Source organism: Pinus tabuliformis, chromosome X (genome assembly GCF_031772625.1).
Source record: "Pinus tabuliformis cultivar Carrire ecotype Pingquan chromosome X, CPIR1, whole genome shotgun sequence".
Classification (NCBI taxonomy): Eukaryota; Viridiplantae; Streptophyta; class Pinopsida; order Pinales; family Pinaceae; genus Pinus; species Pinus tabuliformis.
Genome location: NC_142308.1, coordinates 1,281,347,141 through 1,281,373,954, shown reverse-complemented (window position 1 = coordinate 1,281,373,954; position 26,814 = coordinate 1,281,347,141). Strand labels below are relative to the sequence as shown.

General features: G+C 39.6%; 1 protein-coding gene across 3 annotated transcripts in view; it reads left to right on the top strand.

The window, feature by feature from the left end:
* The window catches only part of LOC149144721 (isoleucine--tRNA ligase, cytoplasmic-like), a 739,557-nt gene that overhangs the window by 69,282 nt on the left and 643,461 nt on the right, over positions 1-26,814 (top strand). For all 3 annotated transcript variants that reach the window (XR_016264930.1, XM_089449912.1, XM_089449913.1), the window contains exons 5-7: positions 4,811-4,976; positions 17,036-17,149; positions 17,375-17,472. Coding sequence is in view for 2 of the 3 variants with exons in the window: in XM_089449912.1 (XP_089306038.1) it covers positions 4,811-4,976; positions 17,036-17,149; positions 17,375-17,472 (378 nt within the window). In the remaining variant the exon portion in view is untranslated. The remainder of the gene's footprint in view (positions 1-4,810; positions 4,977-17,035; positions 17,150-17,374; positions 17,473-26,814) is intronic.

Sequence of the window (26,814 nt, the reverse complement as noted above, 5' to 3'; positions counted from 1 at the left end):
TCTGAAATAAGACAAGACTGTGGATTCCCAAACCACGGACAACAATCCATGATACAATAAGATGTACAATGATTTTCATGTTCTTGACCAAATACCCAATCACTCCATGATCTGCAACCCAACCATGACATCATCCCAACAGTGACTCCTATACCTCCCAACACTGCCTCTTCGACTCTAGGCAGATTGACTCTTTTACAATAATGACTCTTCCAATGATGCGCTTTTACAAATGACTCTTTCACAACTTTACAATGATGACTCTTGGCCTTGACACTTCTTCACAATATACAGATGGCTGTCATGTCTTCAGAGGATGTCCCGCTACAATGCTTCCTTTGATTTGATACTTCTACTCTTGAATTCTTGCTTGAAGTTGTACTTGAATCTTCTTCTACTTGCATGCAAAATTTGCCTGGCGAAATCAATCCAAAAAAACAAAATACCCTTCAACTTACCTCTGCCTGCAAAACACATGTAAGTGCATAATAATGAATAGATACAAATTAAAAATTACAATGTGTACCTGAAGTGTGCTTGTCACTTATTTTGTTGACTTGCTGCAGCAGTAGACAAAGACTCCCACTCTTGATATAGGCCTGGACTCTATGTAGGGATATATCCAAAACTGACCTAAAGATATATACAATAAAAACTGATAACAGACTGTAGACTTGTGATGGACCAAGTTCTAAGTACAACAACAGAGACCATTCTATAAACTATGACAATACAAGTAACATGAACTTACAACATCATATAGATTTAGCAAACTTGGTGTAGCATCAAGAATATGTAGCATAAAATGTGTAGTATCAAGAATAAGACATTTGAAAAAAACTAATTGTGACATATAGAAACATAGAGATATAACTGAGACACTGTATATACTTACGTTGTCCTGCAAAAACATATGTCAGAGATGATACTCAAAATTCAAATGTAAACACTAATCATACATACCTTGCTGTAGGATACTTACCCTTGACTGTTGATGTGTGGTCCTTACTGCAGTGATCCTTGAATGCATGTTTTTTCTTGTCTTCTAGGAACTTGATATTGAATCTGTTCTATCTATGTAATTTCAGATCTCCAGGGTTTGAAATTTCGTCCTATGGTAGCCCTTTGAGTCCTCCTGCCAACCCCATAGGTCTGATCAAGATTGGATTCTGTAAGAAAGAGTTATGCCCAATCTACCACGATGACCTGATTATAGACTGGTTCAGTAGAGCGAACTTGTACGAAGTGCCACGTGTCATTGTTGCGACCTTCGGCCCTGAAAACACTACTAAAAAAACTACAGTCCGTTCTCTTTTTGTGAATATTTACGCAATCTGATTCCAATGCTCAGAGAGAGAGTTATGATGAGTTTCCCAACGTCACCTGTTTGACATGGAATTTAGGATTCTGCAAAAAGCCTACCTTCCTCAGATCATATCTCCGAAGATATAGCGAACCAAGATTGGAAATTCGGTCACGAGGTTCATTAAGATGTCGACTCGAATGGGTTTTAATTTCAGCTTCTGAAGCTTCACAGAAAAAGAGTTATAGCGAAAATGCCACGATGACCTGTTTGAAGCCACAAAATCCCTACTACAGGAGGATATGAGGGTCACTATTTATATGAATGTCTTGAGTTGAGAGGGTCCTCAACAAGTGAACATTGGAGGGATTTTAGGAGCAAAAAGATTTATTAATTATTGACTATTCAATGACCACAAGCAATTATGAGTGCCATGCCACAACCCCATAGGGTTTTAGCTCACTAATTGGGGTTACTAACTTCAAACATGAGAGAATATCTCTCAAACCGTGAAGAGTTACTTGGCGTGCCATATATCAACATCTCGACGAGTAGAATCCATCTAGAAGAGCCTTGACTCAAAATAGAGTAATTTGTCAAGTTGAAATGCCCTTGCAATATTGGGGTAGCCCCTGGTGCTGCTTGGCTTGACATCAATGACAACCAATGATCAACAGAGGTGTACATTGAGCAGCCACAAGGCTTTGAGGTGCATGGGAGGGAGTCTCATGTGTGTAGGCTTAAGAGAGCCTTGTATGGCACGAAGCAGGTATCGAGGGCATGGTACGAGAGAATAAATGCCTACTTGCAGTAGTTGAGTTTCTAGAAGAGTGATGTCGATCCGAACCTCTATTTTATTATGGTTAGTGATGATCCACTCATTTTGGTTCTGTATGTGGATGACTTGTTTATTACAGGAGAGGAAAAACTCATCCAACACTGCAAGAGAGATCTTTCTTCAGAGTTTGATATGACCGATATGGGATTGATGCATTACTTTTTGGGGTTGGAGGTTTGGTAGGAGGATGGGCATATCTTCATTGGCCAGGGCAGGTATGCAGGTGATATCTTGAGGAGATTCCATATGGAGGGTTGCAGGCCTATGGCTACTCCTATGATCACCAACTGGAAGAAGCTGCATGCTTCAGATTCCAAGTTGGTGAACCCCACCTTGTATCGTCAGTTGATCAGTTCTTTGATGTATTTGGTCAACACTAGATCGGATATTTGTTTTGCAGTCAACACATTGAGTTAGTTTATGATGGAGCTCGGGAGAGTGCATTGGGTGGCTGCGAAACATATGTTGAGATACCTACAGGGCACAATGGACTATGGTCTAGAGTCTGGACTATGTTAGGTGTGATGGAGTCAGATTGATTGGTTGCACAGACTCAAATTGGGCTGGCAGTGCTAGTGACAGGAAGAGTACTTCCGGGTGTTGTTTCTCATTGGGCTCATTTGTTGTGTCAATGTTCAGCAGGAAACAAAGGTCGGTGGCATTGAGCAGCACAGAGTTAGAGTATATGGCAACTAGTCAGACAGGTTGCGAGGCATTTTGGCTTATTTGGTCAGAGGCTGAGACCAACGATGATATACTGTGATAATCAGAGTTGTATTAAACTCTTTGAGAATCCAGTATTTCATGACCGGTCAAAGCATATTGAGATCAGATATCACTGTATTAGAGATTGGGTTCAGAGGGGAGCTGTGAAGCTTGAGTATATATCCACTTATGAACAGGTAGCAAACATTCTCACCAAGTCATTGCCAAGGGGCAAACATGTATTCTTCAGAGACAAAATGAAAGTGGTGAGAAAGACCTTCCTCGGTAAGAGGGAGTGTTGAAAATAGGGTACCAAGGAGTTGTTTCCTAGGCATTTCTAATTTTGGTTTAGGGAGACACATTAATCACCTTTTGTCTAAATGATATTATGAGTTTATTAATATCAAAAGGGTTAAAGTACTTTTCATGTGGAGATGTGCTAGGTACTTTAAGTTATTAAAGTCACATGTGTTTTAAAAGTCACTTTATGTGAAAAAGGTACTAAGTACAATTTATATTATTAAAGTGACTTTATTAAGAAAAATTGACTATGGTACTAAAACATTAAAAAGTACTAGGGAGTCTCATTAATAGAAAGGGGGACCACATTAAAAAGGGGGTCAAGAGGAAATGATCTCCACCCTTGATCTAATGAGCTGAGATTTAATCTCAGCCATTAGATCTAAGAGTTAGGGTTCTCATCTTATTGAGAAGACAAAGAGGAAAAAGGAGATTAGAACTTATTATTCTCATGAGTGTTATTGAGGAGGGGAGCAAGGATATAGGAGGAGGAGAGCTTGGAAATTCTGCAGTAGAGAGAGCAAGGATAGAGCTACAAGGTTTGAATCTCTAGAAGTCCGAGTTCAAGCCTGTTTGGGAGCTCGAATCTCAAGGAGCAAGGAAGAGAATCTATTTGCTGCTTGTTCTGGGCATGCTTCAGGTTTGAAGTCTGTTTGTATCAGCGTTCAGGCAACAGAAAAGTCTTTTCGGGTCAGTACTGTGAAAATCTCGGGCTTTAGTTTGCTGTGTATACTCGGTAAAATTTTTGGGCCAGCTCAGTGAAATTTTTGGGCTGTGTTTCCTGTGTATTCTCAGTGAAGAATTCGGGCTTGTGGAGTGAAAATCTTAGGCCTGCTTTTTCCAAGTTGGAGCAGCTTGCTTTTAAGTCATTTTTGAGTGAGGAAACTTGGGATCTTAAGGCTGATAAGGTGACTGTACAGTGGGTCCATTACAGTAGTGAAGGAGCTGTGAGAGAGGCCGTATTTTTGCTGGAGGAGCCCTGACTGCGGGCTCAAATTTATCAGTCCAGATCTCTGCTCAAAGACAACCTCATAAATGCTTCTTCAAAGGAAAAAGGTAAGTTAATCTCTTGCTGAATTTTTGTTGTATAAAATTTCTAAGAAGCAAGTAAAAATCTTCCTAGAAGAACTAGTTTTCCCCTTGTGGGTTTTTCCAGGGTCAAGTTGACCAAAAATAAGTGTGTTAAATTCGTGTCTGTGCTTGGAATTCTCTTGTATCAGTTGATGAAAATTAAATGGTAGAGTAGCTCTTATGTTTCAAGTAAAATGCTTGAAGATACTCACACAAAAAAAAACACAATGGAGTAAGTATGTAAGTATGAGAGGAGATTGCCAGAATTGTACACATCTATAGTACAAGATTGTAGAGAGTGTGATCAAAGTTGACCAGGTCTCCCATAAAACACAATAAAGTGGGTGAGTGTTCAATTTAAACTAAGTTGCCCAAAAGAGAGAAGAATGAAGTATAAAGTGCACTAAATAAAAAATTTGGAAGGAAAACATATAAAACATGTTCACACATGTTCACTGGACTAAGTTTCATCCTTGACTAACATGATATCTTTGGTTGTAGCAATGTGCTGTGTTTTCTGAAAATTCATTTGGATTTAAGTTGGTTGAGATGAACTATGTTAATACTAATAATGTACTAAACTTTTAATGCAGGTACTGGCCATTGTTTGACTACTTCTTGGAGCTCTCAGATGTTGCTTTTGTAGTTGTTGCTGACAATTTTGTAACAGATGATGGTGGTACTGGTGTTGTGCACTGTGCTCCTGCCTTTGGAGAAGATGATTATCGTGTTTGTTCAGATGCTAATATTGTGAAGAAGGTTTTGTTTTTATGACCTTTACCTTAAAGCTCGTATTACTTGAGATATCTGTAGTTTACTATTTATGAAATTGTATCCTAGCATAGTTTCACTGTTCAGGAATCAAACTATTTTTTCCTGAAATTGGCTGTTTGGTTAGCATTTTTCTACATTGGCTGCTAACATGTATGACTGCAAATATTAGGTCTCATCTTGAAAGCTGACTCTTTCAATTTTGGTTGTTTTTTGTTTTTTCTTTGGCTTGAGAGTTTCTTATTTTGTTGATTGGACTTTTTCTTGTCTATTTAAAAGTAGATGTTGGTTGTAAATTTTGTTTGAAGTCTCATTTCCATTTTACTGTTTCACTGTTCACAATCCATTTTGAATCTCATAGCCAAGTTTCTCCTGGCCTTGAATGTTAGGATAGCTCCTGGTTGTTGCTGAAGCTAGAACATCTTTGTCAACTATTCATGTCCTAGGGCTTCTGTCTTGGTGCCTTACTGGTCCTTGGTCTTTTCTACCCATCCAACTTACTTTTGTTACATTGTATTTCTTGTACAACTTGCTATGATAGATCTTTTCTTCATTCTACAGGTACTCTTTGTTGGAGATGCATCATGTACTACCAATGCACACTAATCGTTGTACTGTTTTCTGTCCTATTGGCCATCTTTAGCCACAATTGGATATTTATAAAAATTAAATCAAAGTTTGTGGCTCTCAAAATCTATAGAAAAAGTTGGGTAGCATCTGTGTTTTTGTTATTAGAAAAATCAAATTGTGTCAGTAAAGATGGAACCACTTTACTTGAACTGGGGAATGACAAGGTGTTCTGAAATGAGTATGGTTGAAACAGGAAATCAACAATATCATATACAAAATATAAAATTTGCAAGTTCATAGTTATTTGGAAATTTGTTCCGTTGCCTCCTTCTAGGAGGCTATTTCAGAATTTTTTCCCATAGTTGTTTATGAACATGTTCCTTGACCTTCTAAAACAAGAACAACTGTTTTACTTGGTGATGTTTGTACTTGTAATTCTCTTTCATTGTTACATGCTAAATAAAGTTTCATGACTAACAATATATGTTATCTTAAATTAATTATCATATACAAAAAATGCTAGTATAGGATCTCACAGTGGGGTGATTTCTTAGATCATGATAGTGAATTGTAATTATATCATAGTTAGGAGTGACTTTTAGATATATAATGGGCAACTAAAACAATCATGGAAAATTAATGCAAATGGGAATTGTTACCACGGAATTTAGCAGGCCTTGGAGAGGAAACCCGACAAGGTTAAGAGTGTAATATCCCAAATTTAAGAATTCGGCTCAGGGTTTACTCAACAAAAATGCTTCATATAAAAATTTCATTTATTTAACAGAAGCTTGCCATTTAAAACATAACAAATAGAGCATTGCAATTCAATAACACGATGAACAAAAGCATTTCCAGCTTTTATTATAATCTAAGTTACCAGGATTCAGATATGGATATGGATCCGGATACAGATCCACTAGTTTTTGGAAAAGCGGGGATCCAGATACGATATAGAAACGACAAGTACAAATAATATAAATATATTTTTAGAATTTTTAAAAATAAAAATTATATAAAAATAAAAAATTATCCAACTTGTAAATATATTTTTATAATTTAAAAAAATGAAAATTATATAAAAATAAAAAATTATACAAACTTTCAAATATATAACTTTATATAATATTTATAATACCAATAATATATGTAACTTAATTAATGAATAACTTTGTATATATATATATATATATATATATAATGCTACTCTCTTGACTAAATGAGACTCTACGCTAGCACCACCTTGTACGGGCACTTGTCCAATGTAGAGCGACACATTTTTCTTTGTTTCCAATTGGGATGACCACATAACGTAACAATCACGTCAAAATTAATGGGATAGCGGACATCTTATTAGAGCTTGCCTCTTTGTGTTGGAAACCCAAGCAATAAACGTGTGAGATGTTGTGCAAAGAGAGCTACGTCAGTCGAGTGCCCCTAGGTTCCAGTTTTTAATTTTTTCAATTCTGTAACAACCCATCTAATTGAACCATTAATAAAAATGTTAAACTTTATAATATATGAAGATATCTATATATATACATTAACCTTTATGACATATAGTTAGACTTTACAATTATAATTTAAAAAGATATATATATATCATTAAATGATTATAACATATTTTGAAATGTTATAAGTATATATATAACATTAAATATTTATAACATATATTTGATAAAATGATCATTTAATATTTATAAAATATATTAAATAAAGGTTATAAGAAATATCAGTAAAGTCATACCATGTATTAAAGGAAGGTCACGAATATATATAAGAAAGTTATGAACTTATGCAAAATAGCGTGCCAGCATGGATATCGATCAACTATATATATATCACATATAATATCTAAACTCATAAAGACTACCCATCTACTGAAAATTTATTGCAAGAAATATCGCAGAGAGACTTCAATGCTGAGAGGCGGTGGCTGCAAGTGGGAGGGCGGCCACCGCCAGGCGAGGGGGATATATAGCAGAAGCCTGACCCGGGAGGAGGGGGAGAAAGCAGAGAAGGAAAGACTCATTAGCAGGAAACCCGGAGAAGAGATTTTACAGTAGAAGAGCTTTGAGTGATCTGAGTTCTGGGCACGGAGGGACAGAGAGCCTCGGTGGAGAGCTTCTCTGGATTGAGCAACCAGTTGCTCTGTCTGGTCGGGTGGAATTGGCCGTCTCGAAATTGAATCAAATCAGCCAGCAGTTCAGGATTACCAGTTCTGCAGTGGAATCGGGAGTCTTCCAGCAGCTCAGGTAGGTACAGATTATAATTTATGCATTACTGTTTTCAAATTCATATAAGAGTTTATCTGGTTACTGTAAATTCATAATTAGGGCACTACAAATTCCTCCAAATCTATTGTTTTGAGAATGTCTATCGTTTTTGGGACGTTCAACCAATGATGCCAAAGACTTGGCGTAACCACAATTCCCAAAGCACAACATGACGTAGACACAAAGTATTTTCTAACCTTTAAAAGCAGGTTGATGCAGACATGAATATGCACCCGTGACATTTTGATTTTGTAGGCTTACAAACGAATCTTGAGTGGATCATACAAGATCTGGATCCGAATCCATATCCGATCTGTGGATCCAGCCACTAGACCTGACGGATCCGGTAACATAGATTATAATAGATAATTGGGGTTTACATGCTGATACAACTAATATAGGTGCGATGGAAAAGTTGGCCTCAAGAATTTGCTCCAATGCTGCACTCGCCCTCCAAAACTGAAATGAGATGCAACTGCTAAGCTCTCCTATGAATTTTGGATGAATTCACCAAGGGGAGAGATGGGACTCTCCCATTGTCGCTGAATCACCCAAGGGTTTTCGTCTTGGGGCTACACTGAAGCTGGGAACTCTTGGTTCTCCAAACCTCTCCATAAGAAAAGAAATGCTCAACTCTAAGATGTCTTCAAATGGTCTCCTCCTCCTCTTTTATAGATTTGATGGACCCCTCTAGAAGCTGTGAAAATTCCAAACTGGAATCCTATTGCAGCAACTGGAAATTATTCTCCTAATTTTTAATTTAATTTAACAATTTATTTGTTGTTTGCTACATCAAATACTGAATAAATCGCACTGCAATCTACACAAATAAAATTGCGGAAGAATAAAACACTGGAAGAAATGCTAGCACACACACATAGAAATAACACAATTATTTTTGGACCAAAATTCCTCGGAAAAGCCCAACTTGGGAAAAACGGTGTAGCAGATGAGGGTTTTATTATTATGCAACAGTGAAAAATTTGAGTACAATCTGGATGCCTGAAACTTGCAATCCACAACAAGAAAATCTGGGCAAAATACGGAAGGGAATTTCCCTTCTCCCACAGGTAATCTCTGGCACGACTTTGCCTTCAGAAAACTCAGCCCTCTGACCCTCTGCATCAACCTCTATGTTGTATTGTGTAGACTGCTAGACATCAAGCCTCCAACCAGCCTCTGATGAAGTCGTTTTTCCTCCAGCTGCTGAGGAAATCGTCTCTCTGACCTTTTGGAACCTCTGCCTGGCCTCTAGAACTGAGAACGATTTTTCTCACCATCAAATCCATATGCCTTGCTGAAGCTACTGCGCAGAGCCTCTACGCTTCCTCTCTGAGATAACCCAGCCGTCTTGCTGTTGCCTCTCCAGATTTGAAAATCTTTCCTCCGAACTCACTGTCCCTGCCCCTCAATCACTACTTTGATCTCTAGCTCTCTCTTCGACCACTGACTGCTGCTCCTCAGGAAATCGATCTGCTCAGTAATTGAACTGATCTAGTGTCTTATCCATCACCACATCGACCTCCTCATATAATCCTCTGTTGGAGCACTAATGACCAAGATTAAAACACAATCGATGGCTAGGATCATCTCTGGATCAATTCGTGTGAGTTTCTAGATGACTCTCACCTTGACTTAATTAATACTGATTAATTAACCATATTCCCTAAGTTGACTTATGAAATATTTAAAAACTGGTTAATAATCTAATTAAGTCATTTCTAGGTGGAATTTCCAGAAACGATTTCTTGGTTTTGGAGATCTCATGTATTTTAGCCTCTCCAGAGAATTTCGAGGCTAGAACACATCCGATGCTACAAAAACAAACACTCCCTCTTAGCGAGCAATGTGTTCTAGTGCTACTGCACACCCTGTAGCAACAACCTGTCTCTGCATCATCTCCTGTCATGTTGCTGATGTCTGGCCATACTGCCCACCAACCATTGCGCAACTATGATATACGCTGCATCTATGCTGCATTTAACACTGCCACACTTCTGCCAGCACTGCAACTCTCTCTCATATGTTGTTGTTGCAACTGCAACGTCTGCAACTGAAAACATCCAAAATACTGAATCATCTGTGATTAGTATAATGCATCTGTCACCTGAATCTTTGACTGCAGCTAGTATCTGCACTGTCACTGAAGAATCTGTGCTGCTGCCGACTCTACACTGAGCCAACTGCACTGTGCTCCCCAGCATTGACTGCTACTAGTCTCCACAACTGTCACTTTGGCATCTGACTGCATCAACTGTCATTGATCCATCCTACTACTGAATACTGTGGGCCCTTGTAGCAAGGTATTGATCCAAGAGGTGGACTCCTCAAGGATCTCGCCCATCTATAGTGCTCTGGGGCTACAACACCAAGTCACCCCACCTCACTCCTGGAGGTATATCGACAAACATCGCGAAGTCTTCCTCCAGCCTGGAGAAAAGCCTATCAATCTCTGCAGAAGTTGCTTGCTGGTCCTGCTTCTCCTCCTTGTCCTTCTTCCTGAGAGGACACTGGAAACTGTAGGGACCGTTCACCACACCTAAAGCACTTGACCTTCGACAGGTCCTTCGTCTTCCTTTGCACCCCCTGTCCTTAACTAGGACCCTTAGATGCAAGGGCCACATTCTCGTCCTCCTTCACCTTCTTCGATCCGCTACTACTGCCATTAATGGAGCTCTTTAGAAGAGCTCGCCTCAATTCCTCCTGTTGCAACTCAACCCACATTCTATCCCAGTCTGGTAGCCTATCTCTGCCCAATATTCTTTGGAAAAAGACCTGCCACTCCTTTGAGACACTGTTGAGTGCCAATCACACTAGCTCCGTGGGTTGAGGCTCTGCCCCAACAACTAACAATTGGTCTCAGACCTCCTGAGTCCTAGTAAGGAAGGGGTCTATGCCTTCCCCTTTCTGCATCCGAATGAGTCTCAGTTTCTCCTATAGGTACATCTTCCGCTGCTTGGAAGTACCTTGATACAATGTGGAGAGAGCATCCAACATCTGCTTGGCAGTGTCTTTGCCAACTATATGTGAAACAACATGATCCCAGACTCCATCTAGGATCAACCATTTCGCCCATGCCATCTTCTTCTTGTACTCTTTCTGTTGATCTGCATCCTTAGGAACTGCCACCTGCATCAATATATGCTTTCAGGCCAAACTCATTTAGAAGGAAGGACATCCTTTCCTTCTAGATGATGTAGTTGGAAGCTCCATCCAACCTGTCTTGATCACGAAGCCCAACAGAGGCCATCTCAAATGATCTATCAAAAACTTACTCTTTCCTTCTGCTCAACTGTTGCTCTACTATTCACACTCCCTTCTGGAGTGAGAAGATCTGCTCACAACAACTGCTGATCTGCAAGGAAAAATCGAACTTCTTGAGACTAGAAGTTCCCTGAGGAAAATTTTCCCTCCGTGTGTGCTCTTCTTCCTTCGACCCGATGTTGGTCTGCTCTAGCGTACTACTGCAAAAACCACTGCGTCCATCCAGAGATTTGCCCAATGAAAAATCTGAGTTGCTCCCTCTGCCTCTGGAATCACTCAATCTGGTAGGATCAATTTTTTTTGTCCCTCACTCAGAAAAATCAAACCTCCACAAGTAATTCGTCCTCTTGGCAAAATGACTGCGCCGCCCTTGGGAATTTCTACCTTCTGCCCACACTGAGCAACAAAATTCCTTCTCTTTTCCCCTGTGAGCTCTCTGGTTGATCAACTGTGCTCTAATACCATGTGAAAATTCCAAACTGGAATCGTACAACTGGAAATTATTCTCCTAATTGTTAATTTAATTTGACAATTTATTTGTTGTTTGCTATGGAAAATACTGAATAAATCACACTGCAATCTACATAAATAAAACTACAAAAGAATAAAACATTGGAAGAAATGCTAGCACACACACATAGAAATAACATAATTCTTTTTGGACAAAAAGTCCGCGGAAAAACCCAACTTGGGAAAACTAGTGCAGCAGATGAGGGTTTTATTATTATGCAACAGTGAAAAATCTAAGTACAGTCTGGATGCATGAAACTGGCAATCCACAACAAGAAAATTTGGGCAAAACACTGAAGGGAATTTCTCTTCTCCCACAAGCAATCTCTGGCACGACTTTGCCTTTAGAAAACTCGGCCCTCTGCATCAGCCTTTGTGTTGTACTACGTAGACTACTGGATGTCAAGCCTCCAACCAGCCTCTGATGAAGTCGTTCTACCTCCAGCTGCCGAGGAAATCGTTTCTTTGACCTTCTGGAACTGAGAATGATTTTTCTCACCAGAAAATTGATCTGCCTTGCTGAAGCTAATTTGCAAAGCCTCTGCACTGCCTCTTTGGGATAACTCGACCCTCTTGCTGCTGCCTCTCCGGATCTGGAAATCTTTCCTCCAAACTCACTGTCCCTGCCCCTCAATCATTGCTTCGATCTCTATCTCTCTCTTCGGCAACTTACTGCTGCTACTTAGGAAATTGATCTGCTTAGAAATCGAACTGCTCAATTGTCTTCTCCATCACCACATCGACCTCCTCTTATAATCCTGTGTTGGAACACCAACGACCAAGATTGAAACATAATTGATGGTTAGGATCATTTGTGGATTGATCCGTGTGAGTTTCTAGATGATTCTCGCCTTGATTTAATTAATACTCACCAATTAACCATATTCCCTAAGTTTAGATTTAGGAAATATTTAAAAACTGGTTAATAATTTGATTAAGTCATTTCTAGGCGGATTTTTTAGAAACGATTTCTGGGTTTTGGAGATCTCATGTATTCCAGCCTCTACACAAAACTTCAAGGCTAGAACAGATCCGATGCTACAAAAACTAGCAAAAGCCTTATTTTATTATTATTTTAATCACTTAGTAATTTTTCCCTCCTTAATTTTAATTAAAATACCTTTTTAATTCGGGAAAATGGTAAACCGGCCACCATCCCTCCTCAGGCCATTGAAAGTCACTTCCCACCATCTCATCCTATAGATCTTCTTGTTTTGGTTCCAACGAGCTATTACCTTAAGGTGTTCCATAAAGTATTCCTCTTCGGATCTGGAAATCTTTCCTCCGGACTTACTGTCCCTGCCCCTCAATCACTGCTTCGATCTCTAACTCTTCTCTTTGGAAATTGACTGTTGCTACTTAGGAAATCAATCTGCTCAGAAATCAAACTGCTCAATTGTCTTCTCCATCACCACATCGACCTCCTCTTATCATCTTCTGTTGGAACACCAATGACCAAGATTGAAACATAATCGATGGCTAGGATCATCTCCGGATCGATTCGTGTGAGTTTTTAGATGATTCTCACCTTGACTTAATTATATTGACTAATTAACCATATTCCCTAAGTTTAGACTTAGAAACTATTTAAAAACTGGTTAATAATCTCATTAAGTCATTTTTACACGAAATTTCCAGAAACGATTTCTGGGTTTTGGAGGTCTCATGTATTCTAGCCTCTCCACAAAACTTCAAGGCTAGAACACATCCGATGTGACAAAAACTAGCAAAAGCCTTATTTTATTATTATTTTAATCACTTGGCACTTTTTCCCTCCTTCATTTTAATTAAAATACCTTTTTTAATTCGGGAAATGGTAAATCGGCCACCATCCGTCCTCAGGCGATTGAAAGTCACTTCCCACCATCTCATCCTATAGATCTTCTCGTTTTGGTTCCAACGAGCTATTACCTCAAGGTGTTCCATAAAGTATTCCTTTCAAAATGCCACCTTAAGCATAATTAAGTAAGTTAGGCTCAATAATAACACCGTTTTCCGAAATTTGTCAGAATGCAATGGAACAAAAGGCAAGTCGTGTGGATGATGGAATATGCCAAGCGAATGCCATTGGATCCCATAGAAACTCCTCAAAACCCCATAAAGCCCCTCCAGAAGGCCCTAGGCCCGCTGATGGAGTAAACCTATTCCTGTGACCTAGAATGACCTCTCAAGAAATCTGTAACAATACTGCACCGACCTCCAAAATAAAGCTAAATTGATAATCGCTTATGTGACCTAGCTGCCTCCAATCCTGGAAGTCCATCCTGACCACGCCATAAGGGAAACAAGAAAAAGGAACATGACAGTTCCTCCCTCCCCAAGATTCCTCGCACTCAAGCAATCCATATTTGTCCACCAATCTGGTGGTCCAGTGCAACTGAGAACCAAAACATGGATCCCATACAAACCACTAGGTGGTACCATGCCTCTGTTCCATCATCAACTCTAACTCGTTCTGTCATCAATAGATCCTCCTGGATCCCAATGCCACCATAGCCAATCATCAACACTCCTATCCCATGGCTCTAACTATGTTCTGTTTCTGGCTATAAACATTGCGCTACCAACAGAATACCAACTCATCACTTCTCTCCAATCCAACCCCCGACACAAACCAATGCCAATCCCACTCTGCTGATGCTGGGATGGAATGTTGAGGAGTTGCCGGCTTGCATCCCACTGCCAATTGGAGCATGTAATATCCTTCATGTCTAAGGGTCCCCACTGTACTACGCCGCTAACTAAGAATATCGCACCATCAATAGGATACTTACTCTTGATCTCTTGCCAATCCAATCTGTGGGAAGGATCGAATGGATAGGCACCTGTATATGGGATAAGTCCCCTATGTTGCATTTTGTCCAAACCACGCAACTCTGCCTAGTCAATAACCTAGATCTATCTAAGAAATCCCGCCCCTCTCTCGATAATGTGTAAAAGTCGGCAAGCTGTGTTGCAAGCCCCGTCTATGTACTCCTGGAGAGGGCTGCTGCCTAAAGGTACTGCAACTTTGCTAGCTGCCTGTGCATCTGTCTGCTCCTCATCAAGGGCTGGTCTAAAAGATGGCTGTTCATCCTCCTCTATCATGGGCTCAACATGAACCTCCAACTAGCTCTCCACAATCGTCTCATCATGCAGATTGTGCATATCATCCTCTTCGGATGACTCATGCTCCTCTATGTGCTCACCATGCTGAATCATCAGTCACTCATCTGCTCCCTAATCTCCTTCCCTCATGGGGACAATCTGCTGCTCATCATACTCCTCTACCACACATGGATGCATATCTGGGCAGCTTTCATCAACTCTATATAACTTCTCATGCTCCTCAGAGATATCCTTGTAAGAACCCATGAAATCAACTATAAAAGAAGAATCCTCATCCGGGAAGTTAAAAGGAACCTCCTCCTGATCCACCTCTGCCATCTCCTCCATGTCACTGAGCATGAGTAGTCAGGTCCCCAAGGTTCCTTGTAGATGAAGTAAAGATCCTTTGCCCTTAGCTCATTCTTGCTACATGGTTGGTCACCAAAAATCCTCCACAACGCCTCCCTGGTCAACTGTCTTCTGAACAGTTTTATGTTCTGCTCAACCAACCTTTCGACTAGTTTGTAAGCAGCAGGTGAAACCAACTATTCCTCTCTCCACCCCATTTTTCTCTGTATTAACACATTTTACAGGTTGGAAAGTGCTGGACAGCAGCTCAGCTGTCAATTTCAGCATTCTACTTAAGGTACTTTCATAGTTATCATCTCTGTTTGGTAAGGGCATTGATCACATTGCTTTCGATGAGAATTATTTAACTGATTTGGCTCTAGATCCAAGGAGGCATAACCATCTATTATTGCACATCTTTCTAGGATGCACCTCTTGATGAGATTATTCTACTTTATTTCTTGAACAAGGAGCCTATTAAAAAGCACCCTTTTCCTTCTGACTTGGCAAATGCATTATTTTATGATGGGTGGCTATTGAGGAGGTTTCTTGAAGAGTGCCCTAATCAATATGAGGACACTTGACACCTTGCAGCTTATCTTGAAGAGCATGCTCCATCTCTTTGACGTAGCATGTGTTCATATTTTATTGGAGAGGGTTGTTGAAGAATATTTTTTAGTGTTCCAAAGGAGAAGAGGACAAATGACACCTTGCATGGGCTTGCATGATCATGATGCTTGAGGATGAAGACATGTGGCATGCCCACCCATCATTTAGCATTTTATTATTCATTGTTGACTTGTCCATTGGGAGTTGGTTAGGAGATATGTTTTTTTATGCTTTCCTATGAGAGATGTAAGATCTCACTCTTGAATATTATTATTTTATTTGACGAGGTTTTGAGCTTGGACTCCACATCAGAGAGGTTCCTCCTCTTGTATTGTTGTTGAAAGTTTGGGTAATTACTAGAGGCTATTGCTAGTTGTTTGCTGGAGCTTGAAGCATATGCTTGGAACCCTATTGCTGAATGTTAATGTTCAGATTTCTTGCATCAAAATTGCTTATGAAGGGCTGTAAATGTGCTACCTCTGTTTCTAGTAAGAACACTTATGTTTGTGGTAATTGCCATTTTGAAATATTTGTATCTATTGATGGAACATGTTATCACATGTCTCTTTCTTAATTTGAATTAGCTGTAATGTGCATTATCTTATAATAGACATACCCTTCATGCATGTTTAGATGTTTTCCTTTATCTGGATTCCTCTCAAGTAAAATCTGTTCTTAGTTGCCAGCTTGATGTGTTTGCTGTCAATTCTTAATTCGGACTATGTGCTGCCATATCATCACAAGAAAATCATTAGTATTTTCTGCCTTATAGACTTCATATGCTCAACAGTGCTTTATGCCCTAATCTTGCTGTCAACCAACCCAAAAACTTTAATAAATTAACATTCCTTTTTGCTGTCCACAAATCTGAAAATTACATACATAAAAGCCAGAAACCAGATTTGTTTTCCCTAAGCCATTTTTTTTCAAAAACTAGGCAGTTGGGACCACCCACTGGGGATTTGAACTGGTGAGCTATCATAAGGAGTGCCTTAACAATGTGCCTATTCACCATCAATCCAAAGCCCCGTGGGCCCCTATGCCAAAAAAAATTCTTTATCTTCTATTTGACTGAGAGTTTTTTGGGTTTCCCCCCTTCTGCCAGAGGAGAGCTGGCCTAAAGAGTGGGAGGGTGTTCTGGTGGTGACGCTGGACAACCTCTCCAAGTTCCCCTAGGGTCTTACTTGAGCTTTAGGCATTTCATCTGAAGAAGTAAGGATTTGGGTGGTAATAGAGAGCATAGTCAAAATTGTGTATATGCACTTTGCTATGTTTAAGCACTTGATGTTCTACAGGTAATGCAGTCTTGTTAAAAGTTTGAGGCTAACTAGACAAAGAAATATGTATCCTGACATTTATTTTGTGAAATTTATGTTTTTGTAGGGTGAGGATTTTCGGGTCCCAGTTGATGCAAATGGATGCTTTACTGAAACTATTGCGGATTTCAAAGGGAAATATGTAAAAGATGCTGATAAGGATATCATATCTGCTGTGAAGGCATGACTCTTTTACTGAACTTCATTATGTCTGGGACCCTGTGTACTGTTGTTTGTATTTCAGCAGGACAGTCTCTTATCTATGTTTGTAGTTTAATTTTCCTACTGTCCATTCTCTTCTGATTAAAGAGGTAGTTTTCTATAGGTCGTGATATTTGACAGATTTATTGTATTGTCCTTGTTCCTAATTTCTAGAGTTCATTTTCTATGTGAAAATATTGGACAGGCTAAGGGAAGATTGGTTAGTTCAGGCAGCATTATGCACTCATATCCATTCTGCTGGAGATCAGAGACACCTTTGATTTATAGGGCTTTGCCAAGTTGGTATGAATTCCTGATTCTGGAACTTATTTCACAAAACCATAAAAATTTCTCCATTCATTGACTTCATTTGCTTTTGTTTCTGACTTTAGTTGCTTGAAATGCTGTGTTTTATGACCATACTCCGATCATGTGTTTGTGCAAATAATGCATTACATGTTTGGATTTGTACAATGATCCGTTTAGTACTTGTGTTTAAGGTGACCCGGGGTGGTAGAAATGTCGGTTTGTAACATTTTTTATTTTCATCTTGTAAGGCTCCTCTGTTGTATGTTGCTTGTAGGTAAACTTTATGAGGATTTGAGTTTTTATTTCTATCTTCCATAAATTTGCCAATTAATGCAGTTACTACTGTATGAGGTTGTAATGTCCTTTTTTGAGGAGGTCCAGTTAATTATCATTATTGCTTAGGAAATAAAGGAAAATTATAAAGTGTAATGAATAATTAAAAAATTAGATTAATTATTAAAGACATCGGGTGGTATTCAATAACCTGTGGTATTCTGACAGCCCCTAACATCAAAATGAGATGAGAGGTCACTTCTTAGGCATGCATTTGGATTACGGTCTTCTTATTGAGATTGAGCTCTTGGAGCTTGTTTGGGTGAGAGCCCATATGAAGAGGGTTAGTTTCGGTGGTGAGTGATCTGTTAGTTTTTGTAGCTTGGATAGGTATTCTAGTCTCTATTGGTGTCTATGAGGCTAAGGAACACAAGAGAATAATTATCTCCAAGACCTAGAAAACATTTCTAAGGAAAATGTCTTAATTAGATTAATTAGATAGTTTTTAATTATTTTCTTAAGTCTAACTTAGAAAAAGTGGTTAATTAAATTAGATTAATTGAGACAAATCGATTTTGCTCTAGTGACTTATAAAAAAGTCATGAGAAGTGGTCAAGATGATCTTAGCCATCGATTGGAGTTAGATCGTGGCCATTGATTCGTGAATGAGAGATTATAAGAGCAAATCAATGGGGCACTTGGAGATCGTATTCGAGACACAAAATTGCAGTAATAGCAAGGGCACAGTGATAGCGTGGAGGATACCAACAAAGGGTTTTCAGCAGAGAAATTGAGGAGAGAATTTCTCGAGAAATTCTCCACCGAGATTCCAATATTCTAAGAAGGGAAAGGAGGCTGAATTATTTTGCAGGGAGAAGGCTGAATTAGGTAGTGCGTGTAGCCAGTTTGGCTAATGTGCATAGCCAGAGGCTCAATTCAGTTTCTAGTTGCTGGATATCTTTCTAAAGGAAGAGCAAGTGGGTTTATCAGGTTGCTAGAGGTAGGATTATATATGAGATTAATTTTTCTCGGAGGCAGTGCATGTTTCCAGGTAGCCAGTTTGGACTTTTCAGTATGCCAGTGCGAATTTCTGGAGGAGGTGCGGATAGCCTAGGAGAGGTCGTGTGGATTTGCAAAGGGAGACTTTTGTTTTCCCAGTTCGATTTTGTCAGTAGGAGTGGAGAAAACTATTTGCCGGAGCTTTGCCAGTGTCAGGCAAGCAGTGGTTGTAATTCTCAATTGGTGAAGATTTATTAATAATATAAACCCATATCTACAACATTGATTTCCCCACATTGGGGTTTTTCAAGGGATTATTGTCCAAAAATGTTGGTGTCTAAATTTTATGTGTGTGCATTATTTTCTCAGTTCCTGTCATTATTGGTGAAAATTGTAGTAGTGATTTTATTCATTATTTGTCGTGATTGATTTCTGAAGACAAATAATCTGCATAAGGTAGAAGAATAATTTCTAGTAGTTGCAATTAAGGAAGTTTCACATGGTGTTAGAGCAGATCTAAAGTGTAGGGGTTTGTAGGTGTAAATCAGCATAGGGTACAGGAAGAGAAAAGTCAAGGGTTTAAAACCCAGTTTGAATCTCTCCAGATTTATTTTTGTCCAGTTTCCAAAGAGTTTCAAGAGATGGCCTCAGTAGGTTTGAGAGATCAAGACAAGTTAGATGCAACCTCTAATTTTGGCGTTTGGAAAGCCAAAATTATCTTGTTGTTGGAGGAGAATGGTCTTAAGGAATATGCGACCAATGTGATAGCCGTGCTAGCGGATCCATCACAGCTCTCAACTTACAAGAAGGAAGATGTCAAAGCTAGGAGGATTATCCTTGATGGAGTCAAGGACCATATAGTTCTGCATATCGCTGAACTTGATACACTAAAGAAGATGTGGGATGCAATTCTAAACTGTTCTAGGATGCTACCACGAATAGGAAGTTGATCCTCAGAGAGAAGCTGAGAAACACAAATATGAACAAAGGGGAAAGCGTTGTAAGTTATCTCACCAGAGCTAGAGCAGTGAAAGATGGGTTAGCAACTGTCGGCGATAAACCATATGATGATGAGCTCGTGAGGATCGCATTGAATGGATTCTAAAATCAATGGGACATGTTTGTTCGAGTTACTAATGGACGGGACGCATTACGGAGTTGGGATCACTTTTGGAGTAGTTTCACTCAAGAGGAGCTTAGGTTGAGCCTTGTCAGTGGTAGCAGCAGTGGTAAAACTCAGAAGTGTGAAGATGATGAGAATGTGGCCCTAGCAAGAAAGGGAAAAGCCAAGAAGGGCTTGAATAAAGGGTCCAAGGGAGAGAAGAAGAAAAAGGACTTGAGTAAAATCAAGTGCTTTGGTTGCGGCCAGTAAGGTCACTGTGTTAGCCATTGTCTAAACAGGAAGAAGGGAGAAAAGAAGAAGGGGAAGCAGAAGACAATAACTTTAATAGACATTGAGGATATGTCTTTGAGGCTAGAGGATGAGTTTGCTCTCATAGCTTTCCTCTCTAGCTCTACATCTACAAGTGTCGAGTATATTGACAACAGAGCATCATGTCACATGATGAGAGTTAGAGAATTATTTTCCAATTATCAAGAAGAGGAGACAGGCTTCCATATTCAGATGGGGAACAAGTCCAAGTGTACTCCAGTTGGGGGAGGGATTGTCAACATTTAGAGGGAGTCTAGCAGGAATACTAGTGCTACAGATGTGTTGCACATGCCAGGTTTAGGAATGAACCTAATTTCAATTTCTGCACTTTAGGACAAGGGATACGATGTCTACTTTCGAGGGCAAAAGGTGTACATTAAACACCAGAGTTGGAAAACCGTGAAACAGATTAGGGTATGAAGCAACAAGCTATATAAGTTGCATTTCGACACTCAAAGGCACTGATTAGCAACAACAGTAGCAAGGACATGGGAGAATTATGGCATATGAGGATGGGACATGTTGACCACTACGTGTCAACTTCCCATAGCAGTACAACCCCTTTTCTTCGCAAACGAGATAGCGCTTGATTGACATGTCCGTGCCATTCGAAAATCATTGTCAACTTGATCATATTATGTTGTAAACCCAGTCTGCATGTGTGAATTGTAAATAATCTTAGCAGAGCTGAGTCATGTATGTAAATTGCCTAGGTGGACCTAATTTTCTAGTGATAATCTACGTTCCGGAAGGTTTTTTGTCTCACTGATCCATGATCGGCAGAGTTTTCCTTCAGCCTAACCCCAAATCCAGAATGAATTTTGTCATTAGAATCTTAGGGGAATCCTAGTGCGTTGATCTGCTAGATTATATCTGTGTCGCAAGACTGGGTGGTCTATGTCAAATGGGTTTTCCCCCCTTGAGATGTAAAATTGTAAAAGTCATGATGTAAAGTGTCTTGAGGGTTAGGAAATGTTTTAATCCCCTCATAGGTCCTAAGTCCTAAGTCCTAGGTCTTAGGTGATTTTTCCAAAGGCTAAGTTCGAGGATCCATTTAAAAATAAAAATTAAAAAAAGTAAAAAGAAAAAGAAAAAATAATAATAAGTCAAATTTTTGAGTAAATAAATGTAGAATTTCAATTTTTTAATATATTAAAATGCATTTAAAAATTGGACGGATGAGATTAAAAGATATCTTGATCCTCATCGACGGTCGAGATCATTTTGACATGGATCACTCGAACTAGCCATTGGGAATTTTTCCTTGAAGTAGGGTGCTAGGGGTCATTTGAGATCATTCGATCTGTGAGTCTTGTGCTGGAGAAAGCTCTCTTGTAAACTTTTTCTGGTGCAAATAAAGAAAGACTTTGGGGTTGAAATCTTGCTGGTGTTATTCTCCTGAAGTGCAATGAGCTGCTTTATTTTCTGCATAATTTTATTTTTAGCCATTAGTAATAGCTTGATGTAGAGTATTGTTGAACACAGGTATCTTGTTCACTTACTAGGGTTTGAATGGTAATAAAATTTCTGAAATAATGGCAGGTATCTCCATTGCATCTGGAATTTAATACTGTTTTTTCCCTCTTTATTGATGGTTGAAGTGAGCTGTGCAGGAAACCCTTATTGAGAAAATCAGTGGGCGTTTGGGGAAGTTCTCGGCTGAACCAGCGAACTCCCGCAAAGCATTTTCTTGTAGAGCCTAGCCAGTTTCGATTTTGGGTCTGACATTTAAAGTTTATTTTTTTTGAATTGCATGAGCGATTTCTGAAGTATCTCATAGTAAATCTAAAGTTCTGAAAATATTTCTGTGGATTATTGACAAATTTGGCTACTTAGAGTTGTAAATCTAAAATATTGTAATTGTTTGACTGGTTTGTAGGGTTTTAGTTTTAATTCTTGCATATATTATTTTTGGATATTTTTTGCTTTCGCTGTTACAGGTTTTGGAGCTGAGGATATAATCTTGTCTTGAAGCCAGATCTAGGCCCTGGGGGGCAAGATCTGGCCTCAGCATCATTTTCGTAGACATATTTACTTCAGATCTGTAAATTTTGGTGCGATTTTCTGAATTTTGGGCTTCCAATTTGGTGGCTGGGAAGTTAATTTTTTTTAAGGCAAATCGTGTTCATATCCACGCACCTGGGCGTGATTGCTTCATTGCTGCTAGCAAAACCCTCTGGTAGCGTCAGCGTTCTTACATCGTCGCATTTCCCCTCCTGGCGATTCTCTATGTCTTTTCTCCCTTCAAAACCGGTGATCATTGCATTTTTGTGATCTCCTTCCAGCTTTCCTTGCATTGCGCTGATGCCATTCGCTGCATTCTCCACATTATTTTCCACACCACGCAGTCCCTTCATTCTCTGTTGCTGTTATATTGCATTCGTACCTTCATCTCCACGCTTTACCAACAAATCCCTTCTTCATCTTGCGTGTTCCATTTACCCAGCGACAACGCATCCGCAGCCCCTTCACGCATTTTTCCTTCATCCATTTGCTGCCCATCGTGAGCCATCCCTTCTCCTTCTCTGCGCGTTTCTTTTCCAACGTCCAAGCCTGCAAAAACCCTCACGAAATTATTCCAGCTTCCACGTTTTCTGCCTTTTCATTTCCACGCAAACGCTGCACCCACGCTGTCATCCTCCGCCGATCAGGTTTTCAGTTCCTCACGCGTGCCTGCAAAGACTCCAAAACAACAAATGAAAATTCGATTTTTGGTAGTCGTATCAGCATATTTCGGTTTCATAGATTTTTCAAGGTAACGTATTTCCTTTTTTATGTTTCGTTTTAGTTAAAAATTTAAAATTCTTAGTCTTAGTTTTTTTTTTTTTTTTCGTTATACATTAGTTTGAGATTTATTAAATTTTTGTTTAGTTTTAGATTTTTTAAAATTTTAATTTAAGTTTTTTTTGTTTCTTTTTAAATATATATATATATATATATATAAATTTGATTTTCCCTTTTACTTAGTTTCTAACTTTATAAAATCAGCAGTTATATTTTGGTTTAGGTTTAGTATAGTTTAGTCTTTATTTTTTTAGTTTTGTTTTAATTTTCAGTTTAAAAATAATATGAAAAAAACATAAAAGGTCCCTTTAGATTTAAGTTAGATTAGATCTTAGTTTTATTAGAACTTTAGTTTTGTTTTAATTTTATTCTCAAAATTCAAAATATATATATATATATATATATATAAAATTTCATAAAAGGCATAAAATGTTGCTCTTAGCTTGGTTTAGATTTTAGATTGTTTCACAGATTAGGTATTAGTTTTAGATTAGATTTTATTTAGGATCTTAATTTTGTTTAATTTTTAGACTCAAAATTAAAAAAAAATAAAAAAATAAAAAATAATAAAAAATATCTATATATATATATATATATATATATATATATATATAAATCGCAAAAAGTTGTTTTTCCTGAAATATTTTTTGTGTCACATTTAGCCTTAGCATATTTTGTCACGTTTCTAAATTTTGCTATATTTCGCTAAGGCTAATAGATTTTTGATGTGGGATTAATGTTTATCATTTTCATGTGGTTAAACATGCTTGAATGATCACTTAAAGAGTAGCTATGTGAATGTGATCTCTGGTTAGCATTTAAAATTACGTGGTTATTTAAGCACTTAATCTTTCGAATTTTAATTGCTGGAATATTGTCAAGCCATTGAGCATTTATCGATTATCTCGCATTTGGCAAAAGTTAACCTTTGTTTGAGTTATTCGATGGTAAATGATTGTTAATGAGCTGATATTTCTGCAAGCGTTTGATAAATAATCATTCAGTCATTAACTCCATAAGGCACTGGTCTATCGATTTAATAAAATCAAATAAGTGCTTGTTTTCCCTCGTGTCTCCCAACCCAACTGGTCCACAGTTGGTCATCCATTGTCCCATAGGGTCTACCCCCTTTAGCAGCAGGAGACAGGCTTAAACGGAGAGATCGGGGATCAGGGTGACAGCCCCTGGTCTGAGCATTGTCGTGACAATCTGTGCGACAACAGGACACATACACATAGAGCACTTAGGTTGCTCAAGGAGACCATAATAGGAGTTCCAAAAATTATCACGGAACATGATGATGTGTGCAAAGAGTGTTGTTGCCGCCTTGCTTACACACCTAAGTTAATGTGAGAAAAAACCTCAACCCCACTAGGTGTGGCCATGGTGGCAAAGCTTAAAATTGCGGTCATCAACTATTGATTTGGGGTAGCATCGGATGTACTCTAGCCACGAAAATTGGTGGAGAGGCTAAAGCACATGAGATCTCCAATACCCAGAAATGGTTTGGGCAGAATCTAATCAGTGAGAGATATTAAAATAATTAATATTTTAATAGAGTCCCTAAGTCTAAACCTAGGAAAAATAAAATATTAATGTGAATAAATATAAAACTGAGTTAAAATGGTCCAAAAGTCATGGATAAAGCTAGATCTATCTTAGCCGTTGATTAAGGACTTAAGCTCGACCGTTGAATTGTCAACGAGAAACGTATAAGAGGAGGCTTGAGGGTCACTTGGAGAATACACCAGAGTGATTAGTCATTCTATTCTCTATAGCGGGGTTTGCTAAGAGAGGTAGAATTAGTGATCGGGAGTTGCCGCTAAGGGGTATTGAGTACAGAGAGACAGAGAGGCAGAGATAGTGCCGGGAGAACAACGTAGTAGCCAGAGAGAGTGACACAGAGCCAACCAGGGCTCACACAGGGCCATGCAGAGGCAGCCAGGAGCTGCGTAGAGCCTGTGGAGGGCCAACGTGGGAGACATAGAGGCCCTAGAGGCTGACACAGAGCCCAGAGAGGCTGACACTGGGCAGACACAAGGCCAGAGAAGTTGATGCAGAGTCCAGACCTTAGAGGTTGACGCTAGAGATTTTGTGGGGCAGATTGGGGCTGATATCTGTCTCCGACTGAGAGGTACTACTGCTGAGGGCATTCACTGTTGGGTGAGCCATTTCTGGAACCCAGATTGTATTCTAAAACTGCTTAATAATAAAACCCTTAGATAGCTGCACCGGTTTTCCCGCATTGGGTTTTTCCGGGGACATTAGTCCAAAAATAACGGTGTCACTTGTGTGCTTGTTTTTCCTTCAGTTGATGATTTGTATGTGATGAGACCGTACTTGTATTTATTTTCAGTATTTACATGGTAAATAACTTGTTAATTAACAAAACAAGTAGGAAGAAATAAATCAGAAAGTACAGGAAGGATTTCTAACAGTTAGACTTAGAAATTCCAACATGGTATCAGAGCATGGTTGCAGATCACAGGATAACTGAGGGCATCAGCCGAGCAGAGCAATAGCAGTAGAAACAACTATCCCGAGTGACAGAAGTTGTTCCTAGCGGAAAAGCAGCAAGGAAGGGGTGATGCAGTGCCTGCATCATCAGTTCGAGCCAGGAAGAGGATCAGTGCAATGGCAGAGAGGAGCAAACCTGACCTATGTAGTGCCCGGTCATCTTTCTCAGTGAGCAAGGATTGATGCCCGTGGCCAGGAGGTGTAGATTTTTCTGGTGCATAGGAGGCTGTGGGTAAGTTGCGGAGTGAAGCTGGTGGGGTACTGTGGTCAGAACAATACCTAACATGGCAAGACCAAGGAGGAGGGAGTTGCTGCCGAGGATTTTTAGCCAAGAAATCCAGATCAGTGGTGCAGCTGCACTAACGATCGGAGTGGGGGCATCTCGACATTCGCAGAGGGGTTTCCAGGAGGGAAATCGAGGCTTAGAGGGAGTCACATTGAGAACTTCCAGGAGGGAAGTAGAGAGACTTGGAAAAGTCGAAAGAGGAGCAGCGAAATGGCAGTGAATGGGGTAAGAGATCAGGAAAGAGGAAAAGAACTGACAAGACAGAAACCTCCTTCTCAATATGCTGGAAGGTGCGAAATTAATAGGTGCTGGAGCAGCTACAATTGCTTTAGCGGGAGCTGCTGCCGGTATTGGAAACGCAAATTCACACACGCTCGCGCAAGGACCTAAATTCCCATTAGGAGGTTGAACCAAGGACCTGTGGAAGTCGGGGCTACCCCGTCCCCATGGCAACCAGTGTCTTGAGGGAGGAGTTCAGAGGCCTTCTAGTAGCACGGACCTATGCCTCTCCAGGTCATGCGAAAGAGGCCAGTCCAGGATCGTACTGTTCCTCTACAGACAGACTGGACAGAGCCTCAAAATTCGTAGTCTGGAAGGCCAGGATCTTGTCTTTTCTAGACAGGAATCGTCTCAAGCACTTCGCCTTGAACACGATAGCGATCCCAGTTGACCTAGATGAGAACGAAAAGTACCAGGAGGCAATGGCGAGGGCCAAAAGCATCATCCTTGATGGGGTCAAGAACCAAGTAGTACCACATATTGCCGAAAAGGACATGGCAAATGCGATGTGGGAGGGCCCTGACGAAATTGTATCAACATACTTCCTTGCAGAGGAAGATGCTACTAGAAAATCAGTTGCAGTCATACCAGATGTAAAAGGGAGAACATATAGACACCTTCCTCGGACTATTGAAGGAGATCCAGGATCAGCTAACTTCCATAGGGGCCACACCGGATGAGGAGATGATGGTGAGGACCGCATTGAATGCAGTCTCAGAGGATTGGGAGGTATTTGTCTAGAGCATACTGGGCAGGTCGACCCTTC